The 19,251-nt window shown below is 34.7% G+C and overlaps 1 protein-coding gene across 47 annotated transcripts in view; it reads right to left on the bottom strand.

The window, feature by feature from the left end:
- Nucleotides 1-19,251, bottom strand: part of LOC141386969 (uncharacterized) — a 162,274-nt gene that overhangs the window by 35,167 nt on the left and 107,856 nt on the right. For 25 of the 47 annotated variants that reach the window (XR_012408450.1, XR_012408451.1, XM_073955893.1 and 22 more), the window contains 5 exons: nt 15,764-16,111; nt 15,057-15,203; nt 14,835-14,988; nt 14,618-14,775; nt 5,470-5,590 (listed from right to left, as the gene is read on the bottom strand). Coding sequence is in view for 44 of the 47 variants with exons in the window: in XM_073955893.1 (XP_073811994.1) it covers nt 5,470-5,590; nt 14,618-14,775; nt 14,835-14,988; nt 15,057-15,203; nt 15,764-16,111 (928 nt within the window). In the remaining 3 variants the exon portion in view is untranslated. Of the gene's footprint in view, nt 1-5,469; nt 5,591-14,617; nt 14,776-14,834; nt 14,989-15,056; nt 15,204-15,226; nt 15,701-15,763; nt 16,112-19,251 lie in introns of those variants that run through there. The other 22 variants (XM_073955903.1, XM_073955914.1, XM_073955909.1 and 19 more) reach the window with 5 other exon arrangements.

Genomic DNA, 19,251 nt, shown 5'->3' with positions numbered 1-19,251 from the left:
AAAATTTATTAAGAAAACCACGCCTATGGAGCTGAAAAATTTATTAAGAAAACCACGCCTATGGAGCTGAAAAATTTATTAAGAAAACCACGCCTATGGAGCTGAAAAATTTATTAAGAAAACCACGCCTATGGAGCTGAAAAATTTATTAAGAAAACCACGCCTATGGAGCTGAAAAATTTATTAAGAAAACCACGCCTATGGAGCTGAAAAATTTATTAAGAAAACCACGCCTATGGAGCTGAAAAATTTATTAAGAAAACCACGCCTATGGAGCTGAAAAATTTATTAAGAAAACCACGCCTATGGAGCTGAAAAATTTATTAAGAAAACCACGCCTATGGAGCTGAAAAATTTATTAAGAAAACCACGCCTATGGAGCTGAAAAATTTATTAAGAAAACCACGCCTATGGAGCTGAAAAATTTATTAAGAAAACCACGCCTATGGAGCTGAAAAATTTATTAAGAAAACCACGCCTATGGAGCTGAAAAATTTATTAAGAAAACCACGCCTATGGAGCTGAAAAATTTATTAAGAAAACCACGCCTATGGAGCTGAAAAATTTATTAAGAAAACCACGCCTATGGAGCTGAAAAATTTATTAAGAAAACCACGCCTATGGAGCTGAAAAATTTATTAAGAAAACCACGCCTATGGAGCTGAAAAATTTATTAAGAAAACCACGCCTATGGAGCTGAAAAATTTATTAAGAAAACCACGCCTATGGAGCTGAAAAATTTATTAAGAAAACCACGCCTATGGAGCTGAAAAATTTATTAAGAAAACCACGCCTATGGAGCTGAAAAATTTATTAAGAAAACCACGCCTATGGAGCTGAAAAATTTATTAAGAAAACCACGCCTATGGAGCTGAAAAATTTATTAAGAAAACCACGCCTATGGAGCTGAAAAATTTATTAAGAAAACCACGCCTATGGAGCTGAAAAATTTATTAAGAAAACCACGGCTATGGAGCTGAAAAATTTATTAAGAAAACCACGCCTATGGAGCTGAAAAATTTATTAAGAAAACCACGCCTATGGAGCTGAAAAATTTATTAAGAAAACCACGCCTATGGAGCTGAAAAATTTATTAAGAAAACCACGCCTATGGAGCTGAAAAATTTATTAAGAAAACCACGCCTATGGAGCTGAAAAATTTATTAAGAAAACCACGCCTATGGAGCTGAAAAATTTATTAAGAAAACCACGCCTATGGAGCTGAAAAATTTATTAAGAAAACCACGCCTATGGAGCTGAAAAATTTATTAAGAAAACCACGCCTATGGAGCTGAAAAATTTATTAAGAAAACCACGCCTATGGAGCTGAAAAATTTATTAAGAAAACCACGCCTATGGAGCTGAAAAATTTATTAAGAAAACCACGCCTATGGAGCTGAAAAATTTATTAAGAAAACCACGCCTATGGAGCTGAAAAATTTATTAAGAAAACCACGCCTATGGAGCTGAAAAATTTATTAAGAAAACCACGCCCATGGAGCTGAAAAATTTATTAAGAAAACCACGCCTATGGAGCTGAAAAATTTATTAAGAAAACCACGCCTATGGAGCTGAAAAATTTATTAAGAAAACCACGCCTATGGAGCTGAAAAATTTATTAAGAAAACCACGCCTATGGAGCTGAAAAATTTATTAAGAAAACCACGCCTATGGAGCTGAAAAATTTATTAAGAAAACCACGCCTATGGAGCTGAAAAATTTATTAAGAAAACCACGCCTATGGAGCTGAAAAATTTATTAAGAAAACCACGCCTATGGAGCTGAAAAATTTATTAAGAAAACCACGCCTATGGAGCTGAAAAATTTATTAAGAAAACCACGCCTATGGAGCTGAAAAATTTATTAAGAAAACCACGCCTATGGAGCTGAAAAATTTATTAAGAAAACCACGCCTATGGAGCTGAAAAATTTATTAAGAAAACCACGCCTATGGAGCTGAAAAATTTATTAAGAAAACCACGCCTATGGAGCTGAATATTGTCTAGAAAAATTTATTAAGAAAACCACGCCTATGGAGCTGAATATTGTCTAGAAAAATTTATTAAGAAAACCACGCCTATGGAGCTGAATATTGTCTAGAAAAATTTATTAAGAAAACCACGCCTATGGAGCTGAATATTGTCTAGAAAAATTTATTAAGAAAACCACGCCTATGGAGCTGAATATTGTCTAGAAAAATTTATTAAGAAAACCACGCCTATGGAGCTGAATATTGTCTAGAAAAATTTATTAAGAAAACCACGCCTATGGAGCTGAATATTGTCTAGAAAAATTTATTAAGAAAACCACGCCTATGGAGCTGAATATTGTCTAGAAAAATTTATTAAGAAAACCACGCCTATGGAGCTGAATATTGTCTAGAAAAATTTATTAAGAAAACCACGCCTATGGAGCTGAATATTGTCTAGAAAAATTTATTAAGAAAACCACGCCTATGGAGCTGAATATTGTCTAGAAAAATTTATTAAGAAAACCACGCCTATGGAGCTGAATATTGTCTAGAAAAATTTATTAAGAAAACCACGCCTATGGAGCTGAATATTGTCTAGAAAAATTTATTAAGAAAACCACGCCTATGGAGCTGAATATTGTCTAGAAAAATTTATTAAGAAAACCACGCCTATGGAGCTGAATATTGTCTAGAAAAATTTATTAAGAAAACCACGCCTATGGAGCTGAATATTGTCTAGAAAAATTTATTAAGAAAACCACGCCTATGGAGCTGAATATTGTCTAGAAAAATTTATTAAGAAAACCACGCCTATGGAGCTGAATATTGTCTAGAAAAATTTATTAAGAAAACCACGCCTATGGAGCTGAATATTGTCTAGAAAAATTTATTAAGAAAACCACGCCTATGGAGCTGAATATTGTCTAGAAAAATTTATTAAGAAAACCACGCCTATGGAGCTGAATATTGTCTAGAAAAATTTATTAAGAAAACCACGCCTATGGAGCTGAATATTGTCTAGAAAAATTTATTAAGAAAACCACGCCTATGGAGCTGAATATTGTCTAGAAAAATTTATTAAGAAAACCACGCCTATGGAGCTGAATATTGTCTAGAAAAATTTATTAAGAAAACCACGCCTATGGAGCTGAATATTGTCTAGAAAAATTTATTAAGAAAACCACGCCTATGGAGCTGAATATTGGCTTGAAAAATTTATTAAGAAAACCACGCCTATGGAGCTGAATATTGGCTTGAAAAATTTATTAAGAAAACCACGCCTATGGAGCTGAATATTGGCTTGAAAATTTATTAAGAAAACCACGCCTATGGAGCTGAATATTGGCTTGAAAATTTATTAAGAAAACCACGCCTATGGAGCTGAATATTGGCTTGAAAATTTATTAAGAAAACCACGCCTATGGAGCTGAATATTGGCTTAAAAAATTTATTAAGAAAACCACGCCTATGGAGCTGAATATTGGCTTGAAAAATTTATTAAGAAAACCACGCCTATGGAGCTGAATATTGGCTTGAAAATTTATTAAGAAAACCACGCCTATGGAGCTGAATATTGGCTTGAAAAATTTATTAAGAAAACCACGCCTATGGAGCTGAATATTGGCTTGAAAAATGTATTAAGAATAAGAAAACCACGCCTATGGAGCTGAATATTGGCTTGAAAAATGTATTAAGAAAACCACGCCTATGGAGCTGAATATTGTCTAGAAAAATTTATTAAGAAAACCACGCCTATGGAGCTGAATATTGTCTAGAAAAATTTATTAAGAAAACCACGCCTATGGAGCTGAATATTGTCTAGAAAAATTTATTAAGAAAACCACGCCTATGGAGCTGATTATTGTCTAGAAAAATTTATTAAGAAAACCACGCCTATGGAGCTGAATATTGTCTAGAAAAATTTATTAAGAAAACCACACCTATGGAGCTGAATATTGGCTTGAAAAATTTATTAAGAAAACCACGCCTATGGAGCTGGATATTGGCTTGAAAAATTTATTAAGAAAACCACGCCTATGGAGCTGAATATTGTCTAGAAAAATTTATTAAGAAAACCACACCTATGGAGCTGAATATTGGCTTGAAAAATTTATTAAGAAAACCACGCCTATGGAGCTGGATATTGGCTTGAAAAATTTATTAAGAAAACCACACCTATGGAGCTGAATATTGGCTTGAAAAATTTATTAAGAAAACCACGCCTATGGAGCTGGATATTGGCTTGAAAAATTTATTAAGAAAACCACGCCTATGGAGCTGAATATTGGCTTGAAAAATTTATTAAGAAAACCACGCCTATGGAGCTGAATATTGGCTTGAAAAATTTATTAAGAAAACCACGCCTATGGAGCTGAATATTGGCTTGAAAAATTTATTAAGAAAACCACGCCTATGGAGCTGAATATTGTCTAGAAAAATTTATTACAAAACCACGCCTATGGAGCTGAATATTGGCTTGAAAAATTTATTAAGAAAATCACGCCTATGGAGCTGAATATTGGCTTGAAAAATTTATTAAGAAAACCACGCCTATGGAGCTGAATATTGTCTAGAAAAATTTATTATGAAAACCACGCCTATGGAGCTGAATATTGTCTAGAAAAATTTATTATGAAAACCACGCCTATGGAGCTGAATATTGTCTAGAAAAATTTATTAAGAAAACCACGCCTATGGAGCTGAATATTGGCTTGAAAAATTTATTAAGAAAATCACGCCTATGGAGTTGAATATTGGCTTGAAAATATGATTAAGAAAACCACGCCTATGGAACTGAATATTGGCATGTTTGAAGACACACTTATAGATCTCTTATAACGCGTTTTGAATAATTGGATCCATGAATTCATGGCAAGGTTTACTGTGCATTTGAAGGCGGCCAACAACACCTACCAACCGGCAGAAATTCGGTAACGTTATTTCGGCTGAACGTCCCTAAAAAATGCTTGTCCAAAATCTTTACAAATTATGCTTAAGGATGCGATATATTTCTCGAACAACAGAATGCATTTTTTTCTTATTTATTAAATTCAAATTTGTATACAAATATTTTAAACTTAATTTAAATGACAACCTTTATTGCAATTAAAATCACGCGACAAAATCAATGACGATTTTTAACATTAAAATATAATGCAGTGTCAAGAAAAAAGCATTGATTGAACAAACAAAAAAATGTTAACAACAGAAATATATATACATCATATGTACATGTATATGTAGGTACATATGTATGTATATAAATGAAAAGCGTAGTGAAAAAACATATTGCGATGACACCCTATTATTAGTCATTCAAATTTAAAAAAACGCAAAAAATACAAAATCAAAATACCCACACATACACATGCAAGCACACATACACACATAATCAAACCCTATATAAAATATAAACTCCTAACAGAAAAACAGTTACAAACTGTAATTAAAATTAAAGAAACAGGACACAAAAATATTTTAAATTATTATCCACTTACCCTGATCACTAAGAAGTTTTTCTTCCAATTCTTCAGCACCAAAATTTTTCAAAAGTAGGCCATAGTTAAATGTGTCCTTTTGGTCGTTGTCAGTCATATACTGTTCAGGTGTTCTACCCATCTGAAGTGAAGGGAAGAGAGAAATGTTATGAGTCATTAGTACATGTATTGATTATTTAATAAACACTTTTGTAATTGAGTGACATGAATAATATGAACATATGACAATTCTCAAGAATTGTCGCAAAGCCTCAAAAAACTTTTAACACCTTTTCACATACATATGTATATTTAAATATTTATTGTCTTATATCAGCGATAAGGAATATAATATTAAATAAAGTGCAAAAAGTCCTAGCGGCAATTGTGGGATTTGTCAGTAAGAGAGGTTGTTTAGAGGTAAAGGGTTCCCATATGACTCATCTCTCTCTTCAACAAAGTGAAAATTGTCGCTATAAAAATTGCCTAAACTAAATCGGAAGCGTTTCTTATGGGACTTAAATTCCAAAACGTAACAAAATTATTGGTTGACATAGCACATGAAAGATACCAAGCAACGGCCCTGAACGGCTTTAACCAAGAAAAACAAAGAACTTGTCTCTGTCCTCTTTTTTCTCAAGTGGACACTGACCTCACCATGGTTTCACCTGGAGAGCTGCCTTTAACACCCACTAAAGGTAGCGACCTAACATGTTCCGCGCCTTCGCGCATAAGAGCCCATGGTTCCCAAAAGGCAACATACTACAAAATAAAACAAACTGTGACAGTCCGGATAAGTGGAGGTGGTACATGCTGGTAGGCTGCGGCTTAGCTCGCCGGACGGGGGAGGTCGTCTTCCACTTGACTGCACACTTAATATCATGTACCTTCATAAATTTGGGTCGGTTAGTAGCTGACACTATCTTAAAAATGAAATGAACACAAAAAAAGGAAGTAACGGATGTATACTTATACTCCTATGGGCTTTCAATTTAAAATAAGTACATAGAAGAATTCCATAATTGTTGAGGTTTTGATATTGTACCCCCTTGGCATTTGCCCACCCCTCTAAGACACGTTTCAGTCTACCTTGGTGTTTCTTTCGCCAAGAAAAATTTTATGAAACACCCCAAAATTGAATATCACTACCTTAAATCCTCTTCAGCCCATACTAAGAATTTAGTTAGTTTATTAAAAAATATACTAGAATATAGAATTTTTTTTTTTTAACCAATTTTCTATATTTAATCATTTTTGTAACATGTTGTTTATAATCAGTAAAAAATAGCACTTTTAATTATGTTACCTAATTAGCTTACAAAATTTTAATATTATTAATCCTTTGTATCAATTATAAGTGTTTTATATGCATGCATAGTTATCTATTTACATAATTGAAAGTATTTTTATATTTTTTTTAATAGTAAAATTTTATCATCTCTGTATTATTTTATATTTTTATCCAATTTAAATTTTTAGTACATTATCATATGAGTAGGGAAATTATTAATATATTTATTTGATTTACAATTCTTTGAAATTTAGGTTTTTTTTATTTTCGCTGTCTACAGATATTTCATTCATGGTGTAAACAGAATAAAATTAATATGCCTTAAATTAGGCTTTAGTATTGACATAGTAAATTAAAATTTTCAGATAGCAAATTTAGTGTAAATTGCAAAATAATTGAAAAAAAAGTTACCTCGTATAAAAAAGTTGGATTATATGACTTTTGAGGCCTTAATTTTGGAGGTTAACATCTGTTTTTTTTTTTAGTTTGACAACCATTTTTTTGATAGATTTAAAATACATCTTTGGGACAGCTTAAAACTGGCATATTTGTGTCATATCTCACTTTGGTTATGAATAAGGTTCTTGTACTCACTCGCATAGCATGTGTAACCTAGTGGCTTATGATGGAACCAAAAGTTATAATTTCTACGCCTCCGCTTTCTTTTTCGTGGTTTTTGATCATGATGACTTCTATTTTCTAGCAAAAAGCTCATTTGCTAAAACGTAGTGGTACCATCTATGAGTCGTTTTAAAATCACAATTTAAATGGATATATTATGTTCACCCTAAGGAATATTGTGGTCAATCCTTAAGCGGGATTTAATAGATTTTCCACAATATTCTAAATAAAAAAAAAGAATACATTTATAACCTTACACTTACTGCATGCATTTTTATAGCCACTATGCTTACCCCAGGGTGAAAACTGATTAATTGATGTAAATTGTGACGGGTTTCGTCCAATATATTACTGCTTTTTTTGCTTTTATAAAACAAATCTTTGATAAAGGTTTAAAAAAAACTCAATGTCACTTTAAAAATTTATTAAAAGTATACCACGATTTAAAGGTGAAGATTAAAATTTAGTACTCCTTCACTTTACCACAGATAGAACAAAATGGTCGATAAAATGTGGTTTAGGTACGAGGTGACATTGCAAGTTCAAGCTATACATGTGATTATTTCTCCAAATACAACAATGGTGGAACCTGCTGATTTTCCACTAGGGATATATGAATCGACTTAACAGATCAGCAAAATCGACTTTTAAGATAAATGACAAATTAAGTTAAATGTTGGGTATATAAATTTATAATGCTACAATATTATTTTACTGCATTATCTTTGTATATTCTTCTATTGGTCTCAAAGGTGTTAAATATTGTATACGTTCCTCGAACCGTGATCGTAAAATAAACTGTCTCCATTTAAAATAACGTAAACTTTACATAAGAGCTTCTTGTAAGGTAAACCTCCATATTAAGATTTATTTGAAGTACAGACAAAGGAATTGATTATTTAAATTTACGACATTAAATAATAACCGGTAAAGTTAGTTTACATATAACCGGATTTAACAAACACACTGGGTTTTAAATGTCAATTCCATTACATATATTTCAAATAAATCCTCATATATTATATGTATGTAAACGTACTAAAAGATATATGAAAAGATGTGCAAATCAAACAAAACAGAATTATAACCATTAAATAACTACACATTTGTATTATTTGAATTGACAAGAATTGCGTATTTTTTTTTAATCCTTTTGGACTTTGAAACGTATTTATATTCTTCGAAGTTTTTGGATATTAAACGCTTGCGTTTAACAATAATGTTGGTACGTCTTTTAATTTGGTTGCAACGAGTAAAATTCTGTTGACCACACTGAATATGGACGGACATTTCTTTGTTTACATTTTGCTTGCATATTTATGGTTTATGGGAGATTGATCTTGCGCAGCCAAACAAATAAAAGATAATAACAAAGATGAATAACAGCCAAATAAATAAATGTGGCTGTCACAAAACCCCTCTAAAGTTGACGGCCGAATCTGCGCCTGGAATGTTCGGACTCTTTATAGAGAAGTCACAGTTTACGCATTTCCAGATGTAGTTGTAGATTAAAAGGCCGTTATTACTGTCACACAGGAAATACATTGGATTGGAAAAAGTGTTACAACAACAACTAATAAAGTTGTTGTAAAGTATGAGTTTGGTTGCGGATTTTTAGTTAGTCGGAGGAAAAACATCTAATCTCCAAATTCACCCCGCTGCACACTGGTCGAAACCATTGATCTAGCGGCGCGAAAATAAAAAATCAAAGTATAAAATTGCGAAATGTTTTCCACTGTATCGATTTCTGACACTCTGCTGACTAAAATTTTGTTTTCAATTTTTTGTTGTTGTAAATATTCACTCAGTTATTAACTGTCAAGTGCAAAAAATTTTGATGCATCAGATTTTAACAAAATTTTTGTTAAAAACCTGATTTCATATTTGTTTAATTGTTTAATAAATTCGTTATGAAACTAAACAAAGTTTATTTTTTATTGATAGGGGAGGGTGTAAGTTAAATTTAAAAAATAAATTTTTGGGCCTGTATTTACTTAGTTATGTAGCAATAAATTTTCAAAAATTATTATTTTTTTATGTCTTTAGTGAAATATACTTTTGTTGAATGGAGCGTAACTACCAATTTTTTTACTAATTAAATTGGACTAACTAGATTCCGAATAACCACAATTTAGCTGCAAATAGCTGCAAATCTTGCTGATAAATGGTCTTGAAAAATAGCTTAAATCCTCAAAATACCCAAAATCTGTCGGTACAGTTATATGGGGGCTATATAGAAATGTAGACCTATGTTTACAATTTTTGGTGGAGAAGATGTATAGACTTCGCAGTGGTAAAAAACGTGGTAGTTAGCAATACCAAATTTAAGCATCTAGATATTCATAAGGACAACTGGCTGTCTCCAGATCAAAGAACAAGAAATCATATTAATCATGTTCTGATAGATGGACGACATTAATCGGGTGCGTTGGATGTACGATCGCTCTGAGCAGCAAACATGGACTCTGACCACTACCTTTTTGCAGCAAATGTACGTATCCGTCTACGTTGCAAAAAAAGCACGAACAGACACAACACGGTAGCTGGACATCGGAAAGCCACAAACGCAACATATAGCCACAGCATATTTCACTCAACTAGCCCAATTGTGAAATAATCCAGATGTACAGAAGCCAGAATGAAGTCCAAAAACTCTATCAAAGAAGGCAACATCAAACTGATGGCTTTGGTACAGACACCCCCCCATGCAAGGTAATTTGGTGACTGATACAGATAGTGTGTTCGGGACGACGAAGACGACGGAGATGCCACAGATCCAATTCTAGAAGATGGTATTGAATGTGTACCGCCCGGGCAAGATTAGTTAAAGACAGTAATAAACCGGTTGAAGAATAATAAGGCAGCAGGAGCCGATGGCCAACCAGCCGAGCTGTTCATAACCGAAGGAGACCTGCTGATAAGGCAGTCTTCGAGAGCACTATATATTCAAAGGTATTCTAACTGATGTCTGATGTTGGTATTGCCGCAATGCTCATCTGGCTTTGAAAAATGACATAACCTGATACGGGGTCCTCAGTTTAAATAGGAAAGAACCGCTCCGAATGGTTTATTGTGAAACAAGTAAAAAAGTCGTTAAGTTAGGCTGGGCTGAACTTCTTATACCCTACATCATAAAATAGTCTCAATTAAAATGGAATAATTAGTTTCCTTTCATATTTTTATGTGGAAACATTTTTCAAACACGGTTAGCCCAAATGCCTAAATTATCTAATGGAGCCTAAAATGTGTTCAGCCAGGTGAAAGGTACAACCTAACGGACTATCTCAAAGTGTCGACCTATCTTTTAAATTTTTGGTGGAAATATAAAAGCAGAGAACCTCAAAAGTCAAATTGCAGGTAGTTCCGTCAAACAATGTAGCTAAGACCCTCAAAATACCGAAGATCGAGCGGAAACGTTATGCTTGAGCTATACCAAAACATGGATCTATCTTGATGATTTTTAGTGATTACCCAACACTGAAATTTTAAAATGTCAAATTACAGCAAGTTGGATTTTTGGTGGAGAATTTTCGTGACCACAGAGAACATCAAATGTCAAATTACAGCTAGTTCGGGAGGTACCGTTATATTGGGGCTATGCCAATATGGAGAGTGTTGAAATTGAAAACAAAGTCCACCTCAAATGTTTTAAAAATATAACGTATATTGTTGAGGTTATTTTTCAACTTCTAGTGGCCAAAGAATAACTAGTTATTCCAGTAGTTATAGAATAACTTGTTATTCAGTGCGACTTGTCCGTGTTAAAATAATCGGTAAGTTGCGGGTTTTGTAAGTAGTTACGACTACCAAAAAGTACTATAAAATCCATTATTTGGTAATGTTTTTTTTTTCTGTTCATCGCCAAGTTCGAACTGCGTGTCTTACGACACCACTTTTAGAGAAGTTTTACATGGCTGAAATACTCAGTAAATGTCGTCCACATTACATTGATGGATATCTTCCCACCGTTGTAAATTTGACCTGGCAATCGACCGCAAACCTTCTGAGTATAAGGTGCTTGTGCATACCACTGATCCACGGTAACACCCATGAAATGAAGATACAGCTCGCAATGTTTAAGATATAGCTTTAAAATTTGGTACAGAAGTTTCTATTAATCGTTGGAGTGTTTATTGTTGGACTGCAGAATTTTACATCTTTGTGTTTTATTTCAGCTCGGGTCCATATTTTGTTGTATTCAAATATTTGAATAACAAAAAATGTTTTACAATGGATATAAAATTGATTAGTTGGGGGCGGAGGTAGGGAAGACTATAGTTTCAGTTGTCACCAAACAACTTCATCAGTTCCCTTTGCCGCCGACTCTGCATCGACAAACAGGTCAATAAGCCCATCGAGCAAATTAAACAAAATGAGAAATTTGTTGTATGGTTTAGGGCCATTACCCTACAATTTGAGTCGAACTAAAGAATTTCATATCCACTACTGTTTTTATTTCGTCTTTGCTTTGCAAAGAATACGAACATATGAATGTTGCTTAAACAAGCGGGAGTAAAACAACCTAAGTCCGCAACTAATCAATTTCATATCCACTGTAAGACATTTTGTTGTTATTCAAATATTTGAATACAACAACATATGAACCCGAGCTAAAATAAAGCAAAAAGATGGTTCTATTAATACTAAAGTGTTTGGTATTATGTAAATGTGCTATATCGATACAAGATTCGATATAGACCCCATAGAAGAGTACATCCTGATTTCGGTATTTTGAAGGTTTTGACTTAATATCGCTCAGAAAGGGCTAAATTCGGTGTTTAGTCTTCGATTCCACCAGAAATTTGTCGATATATGTCCACATCTTTCTATAGCCCCTTTAGACCGTCTTTATAAAACCGAAGTGAATGAAATTTGGTATTTAGATTATGAACCATTGCAGAAGAGAACTAACAGTCCCTGAAGAGAATTATCAGTATAGGTCAACGTAGTACTTCCCGATTTTCAGTACTTTGAGGGTGGTGGCCTCAATATCTAACCGAAATGGATGAAATATCGTATTTAGTCATCGATGGGGTATAAAACATTCCAGAAGATAATTACCAGTATAGGTCCACGTCTTCATATGGCCCCCAAAGTAGGGTACATCCCAATTTTTGGTATTTTGAAGGATCTGACCTCAATATCCCACCTAAATAGATGAAAGTTGACATTTCGTCATCGTTGGGGGTATAAAACTTTCCTCCAAAAATCTGTCGGTATAGGCCCACGTTTTTTTGATCAGCATAAAATTCAAAGTTGATATATGTAAATATGCAGCTCGCAATATTTAAGATATAGCTTTAAAAATTAGTACAGACATTTCTATTACTCCTGGGATGTTTGGTATTGAAAATGTGTCATATCGGTCCAAGATTAGAAATAGATCCCATAGAAGGATACCTCCCGATTTTCTGTAGTTTGAAGGTTTTGGCCTCAATACCACTCCGCTAAATTCGGTGTTAAGTCTTCGATGGGTTATTAAACCTTCCACCAAAAAATTGCCTTCGTAGGTCCACATCCTCCTATAGCTCCTATAGAACGGTCCTTCCCGATTTTCTGTATTTGGTATTTAATCTTCAATAGGGGTATGAAACATTTCAGAAGAGAATTATCAGTACAGGATCAAATCCTCATACGCCACCAGAAATTCCTCAATATATGCCTACGTTTTCATACAGCCCCCATAGAAGGGTATCTCCCGATGTTCGGCATTTTGAAGGTTGTAGCTGAAATTTTGACATTAGTCTTCGTTAGGGGTATTACAATTTTCACCTGAAATTTGTCAGTGTAGAACCACGTTATCGTATAGCCCCATAAAACGGTAACTCGCGTTTTTCAGTATTTTGACCGTTCCCACCTAAATTACTAAAATTTTTCGGTATAGGTCCACGTCTTTATATAGCCCCCAAGGGTCCCTCCCAATTTTCGGAATTTTTGAAGGTATCAGCGTCATTATCCAACCGAAATGGATGAAATTTGTTATCTTCGTAAAGGGTATTGAACTTTTCACCTGAAAATTTTCGGTATATTCATATGTCTTCATATAGCCCCAATAGAACGGAGGACTGGAGTCGGACTTTAACTACACACAACGACTCACCCTCTTCACTTCACACCCCTAGATTTTTCCTACTTAATATAACACTATGCAACACTGAAAATGCAAACAACTTCTCGTATGCATTTTTGGAAAGAACATATTTAGACTATAAAAACCCTAGTAGGGTTTTGTCCTGTCAGATCCAGTTCGGATTTTATGGCCTCATCTAAACCGGGCTAAATCTACACTTTTTTGCATTTATCAGGCCTTTATCTCAGAAACGAATAGGAATTTAGCCTTGCTGCCTTTAGCAATATTGTAGCCCTAAACTAGTAGATCTTATCTTCTGAGAAAACCGCATAAGAAAAACTCCATCTAGGGCATCAAAATCTATAAAATATAGACAAATTTACATAATTGCTGAAATTCTGGTCAGTATCGGCTAAACTATTGGGAGTTGAACTAAGTAACCTTTTGAAAAAATCTTCCAAATAAAGTTCTCAACAATTCTTTAGAACATTCTGAAACTCTAAAGTGCTTACTTCCTGTTGTTTAAGCGGTATTTTGCATCATACCTTTTACAACACGTATTTCAAACACAGTTCACATCAACAGTTTTTGCTCGCATTTCGGATTTCACTACATTATTGGCATTTTTATAAAATTGTCGTTGAAAACTGTACTGAAAACAACAGCATAGAGGCATTTTACAACAATGACATGTTCTGAAGAGTTGTGTATAACATTCCAGGGAATATTTTACCAAAAGAAATTATTCAGAAAAAATTAACGGTTTTGGAGGTACGGTGCGAAATGTAAAAAAATTGTGTATTTTTTGCATATATTTTGAAATTTGAGGCAACAAATGTAGTTTTTCGAGTTTATTATTTCTCCAAATATATTATCCTTGTCCTTATCTACAAATTTGCTTCAGAGGTCAGAAGAAGATTCGCATTGGTTTCAGAGATATAGCCCCGAATTTCTTTAAAAACTCAATATTTAACAATGTTTAGATGGGGCCATAAAATCCGAGCTGGATCTGACACAACAAAACCAAACTGGGGTTTCCTGTCGTTTGGGTCTGTACTTTCAAAAAATCCTGAGTTCGAAGTGTTTGCACAAGATCACCTTAAAAATGTTGCAGAGTGTAATTTTGACATCCACACCAACCTTGAGCAGCATGTTTTACTCTATTTCTTTTTATCAATTCGACTTACATTATCCTGGGCTTTTGGATTTGCTCCCAATTGCTGGAGTACATTGTAAAAATGTCCATTGTCATTGATAACGGCAGCATAATGTAGAGCAGTGCGTCCATCATTATCCGTAACGGAGGTGGTTTCCGGGAAACGGGCCGACAAATATCGAACAATATCTAAACAAGAAGACAATATTAACCTTGAAATCAGTCAATATTTCACTCCATAAACTTACCACTATGGCCAAACAGGACAGCTACATGCAAAGGTGTTGCTCCGTTTGGTGATATTTCATCTTTGGCAACGGCAAACTTTCGTCTATCTAAGGCCTGTTGTAAATTTAATAAACTACCACCGCGGGCAGCTTCATGGACACGACGAATTTTGTCCTGAAATTAAAATGTGCCATATTATTCTTTTGTTTTGTTTTCGTTGTGTAGTATTCCCAAACACTTACCATATAATTTGGAACATTACGCAGAAATGCTTGAATTTCGGCTTCCTTAGCTTCCACATTCAATAGCTTCTGACCATCACCGTTCAAAACGATTTGAGCCAATTGTTCCATATCACCAGAAGCTATGATTCTACTGATACGTGATTCCTTTTGGATTTCAATTTTTTAGGTTTTATTTTGATTTTTGTTGTTTTTTTTATAGGAATGGAGGAGTAAGGGTTCGGTGATGATAAAATATGATTTGCGTTAAGTATCAAATTAAATATAATTTCATTTTCAAAACATATAAAAAATTTAGAAGAAACAAAAACAGAATACACAAAAGACGTAGAAGAAACCCAAAATAGAAGTGCATGGTGCCGTAAAAGGTGCTCCAAATAAGACGAAAAAATAGATAGAGAGAAAAAAAATCTAGAAAGAATCAATTGGGAATGAAGAAAGAAGCTTCACGAATAGAAGATGTGTCAAATGTCTCTGAAGAAGTTCGGAAAAGAAGTTGGTGGAAGTTTTGCAAAAAGTGCACTGACTGTTCAGAAAGGTGACAGACACGAGTGCTGAAACATGACAAGACAACTCTGTTCTTCTTAAAACTCATAAGAAATCATAATATCAAATATTGTAACAGCTTCAGTATTGTTTGATTGCTGAGAAGAATAAAAATAAACATACAGGACAACAATTGAAAGTTTGGTTTTGAAAAGTTATACTTCATCATTATTATGATCATCATTATAAACAGCTTTTTGTGACTGAACTGTATTATCATCGGCAGCGCCTTCCACAAAACCCTCAATGGCCAATGATGAGGTTGGTGATTCGGCGCCATCGCCGTCGTCATCGTCTGCGGCATCTTCATCGGCATTCTCCGCATTTTCCTCTTCGTCATTATTTTCACCACCTTCTTCGTCATTATTTTCATCATCATTTTCGTTGGCCTCCTCATTATTTGGTTCATTTTCATCATTATTTGGTTCATTTTCGCCATCATCTTGTTCTTGATCTTGGCCATTACTGCCATCATCATCGTCATCACCTGCTTCCTCAGTTTCATTTTCCTAGGAAAAAGTGGGAAAAGTTGGGTTTTTGGAAAGGAATATTTTTTTTCGAATTTTAATGCCAATTGAGCTAAAATGCAACAATTCTACTGTAATATCTAAAAGAAGACATGCACTACCAACTAACGATCTACTTTTTTACAATTTTGAGTTAATCTACAATCTGCAGATGTTGTTCTACAATATAAATTATATATATGTTTTTAAATGGAATCTGAATTACTGGTCTGTTTTTATTGACAAGAAGAAGAAGAATGTTCGTTTCACTTGTAATTCTCTTTGGGAAAACGTAACTTTCTGCAACTAAACTAATTGTGATTCTATCAGCGGTTTTTGCCTAGAAAAATGGTTGCGTATTGTTTATGATGGTTTAGAGCTGATTCCCAACAAGTATTTTAAACCAAGTGGTGATTAATAAAACCGTACTGAACCTTCTATATAATCCACAAATTACATTTATAAAAATATATTTCAAAAATTTTTGTAAATACACTTTCATTTATCTGGTAGGTTGTTCGGATCATTCCAATTAGTGGTAAATCCTACTAGATTCCTGCAGGTTATATTTGCCATGATTGGAAATAACCTGAAAAAATGCTACCGTTCAGGTGATAGCCTAAGATCTTTCCATTTAATACTTCAATCATTGAATACTAATCCCCCTACAACTGATCCCAGGTGTGGGCTTTCTAGGATTCAGATTTGGGACAATAAAGACGAAAGGGCAGCACTCGATAGTACTTTCTAAAATATTATTCAAAATGTTTTTGTGCCCCTCCATCATACATTTCAGTAGTTACATCATGAGCTGCAACATTGACGACATAAGTATGCCATACCACCAACTCCATTCGAGAGCTCAAATGTAGAAATTTCCCGCAGTACACAATCCCAAAATGCTTATGGCAGTCTTCGAGAATTTTGCACGCCTGTCACCTACTTCAGCAACAGAAAGTGACTGCCATGAATGCTCTAGATGACCCCACACACTTCGCCACAGTTTGTCTAAAAAACAATCCAAAATAAAGAAATTAAAAAAAAAACGATAGGATGTCGCTGGGGTTCAGTGTGTGTTTGAATCTGCAGCAAGACAGCAAAAGTAATCCTCCTATCAGAAAATGTTATAATTTTGCGATTGGCCCCTAATGTCAGTTCTGTTTTGACATTTGTGTAGTAAACACATGCGAAATACACGTTAATAAACAATGTTACGCTACACTGCTCCAGAACGCGGAATATAAGTGACAATTTATTTGACCCATAATCGGTCGGTGACTTTGGCACAACGTGAATTTCGTTGCAGACGTTTAGCCGCTCGCCTCGAAGAGACTTTCACAACACGAGATGCTGCCAAGCATGGCAGACCCCGGAGTATCCGTTCTGCAGAGAATATTGCTGCTATAGCCGAGGATGTCATGGAAGGGCCGTCGACGACGTGCCACGCAAATGGGTATCAGTTGACGGTCTTTACAGCGAATTTTGGTACAAGATTTGAAGATGTTTCCGTACAAAGTCCAGACGGTGCATCAGCTGTCAGATGCTGACCGCCAATCGCGTCGAACATACGATCAATCCATCCTTAATCACCACCCAGAGGAAGATGTTTTTTTCATAAAAAATAATCATGAGTGATGAGGCGCTCCAGACATCTTTTTGTGGGGCTTTTTGAAGTCGCGGGTTTATGTCAACAAGCTACAGGCTCTTTCAGCTCTTAAAGACAATATCCGCTAAGAATGTGAAGACCTATCGCCGGAAGTTTTGGCCAAAGTGATGGAAAATGCCATAAAAAGGGCTCAAATGAAAATAAATTGTGTCGGCGGCCATTTATCTGATATCATATTCTCGACTTGATGTAAAAAAAATTAAAAGACCAAATAAAGGGTCTTTTTTTAAGCTAGATAGAACATTAAATTGTAAAAAGTAACACAAAAAATTGAATTTTGATGAAACTTTTTTTTATTTGTTTCAGTATACTCTGACAAATCATCATGAATAGACTCACGCTTGAACAACGCTACGAAATTATCCAAATTTACTTTGAAAATCAGTCGTCGATTCGACCCGTTGTTTTATCGCAAAATTGTGTTCAGCGATGAGGCGCATTTTTGGCTTAACGGGTTTGTTAATAAGCAAAATTGCCGCATATGGAGTGAGACCAATCCACAAGAGACCCTACAGACTCCATTACATCCAGAAAAATGCACCGTATGGTGCGGTTTTCACGCTGGTGGCATCATCGGACCTTATTTCTTCAAAAATGAGGCCGGAGCTCGCGTTACGGTCAATGGAGATCGTTACCGCACCATGATCAATGATCTTTTATTTGAAAATATGGATGACATTGATCCGGAGGAGATGTGGTTTCAACAGGATGGCGCTACGTGCCATACGGCGAATACAACCATCGACTTATTGAAATCAAAATTTGGCGATAAGTTGATTTCGAGAAGTGGACCTGTCAATTGGCCTCCAAGGTCGTGCGATTTGACACCTCTCGATTATTTCCTGTGGGGCTACGTGAAGTCACTGGTTTATGCTGTTAAACCAGCAACAATTGATGCCTTTTAGGCCAGCATTGTTCGTGTTATTCGTGACATACGGCCAGCAGTGCTCGAAAAAGTGGCCAAAAATTGGACATCCAGAATGCACTTCGTCAAGAACAGCCGCAGTGCCCATATGCCCGAAATAATTTTTAACCAAACTAGCTGTAATTTAACATTTAAGGTTATTAGTGGTCACAACACTTCTCCACCAAAAATCCTCGACATAGGTCCATGTTTTAATAAAGCCGATATATAACAGTACCACCGGATTTTCTCTACTTTGAGTGTTTTAGCTACAATTTGTAATTGGACATTTTAAGTTCTCAGTGGTCACGAAACTTCTTCGTGTTTTGGTATTTTTAACCGAACTAGCTGTAATTTGCGTTCTCTGTGGTCACAAAACTTCTTCACTAAAAATCGTCAACATAGGTGCATGTCTAGATATTGCCTTCATATAACGATATCTTCCGATTTTCGGTATTTTGACGGCTTTAGCTACATTGTTTGACGAAAAAACTCGTAATTTGGCATTTAAGGTTCCATGCACTTACACAACTTTTCTTCCAAAAATTGTCAAAGTAGGTCCACATTTTTAAA

The sequence above is a fragment of the Musca autumnalis genome, unplaced genomic scaffold (assembly GCF_047663935.1).
Source record: "Musca autumnalis isolate F117 unplaced genomic scaffold, ASM4766393v1 scaffold_5, whole genome shotgun sequence".
NCBI lineage: Eukaryota > Metazoa > Arthropoda > Insecta > Diptera > Muscidae > Musca > Musca autumnalis.
This window is presented reverse-complemented; position numbering and strand designations above follow the sequence as displayed.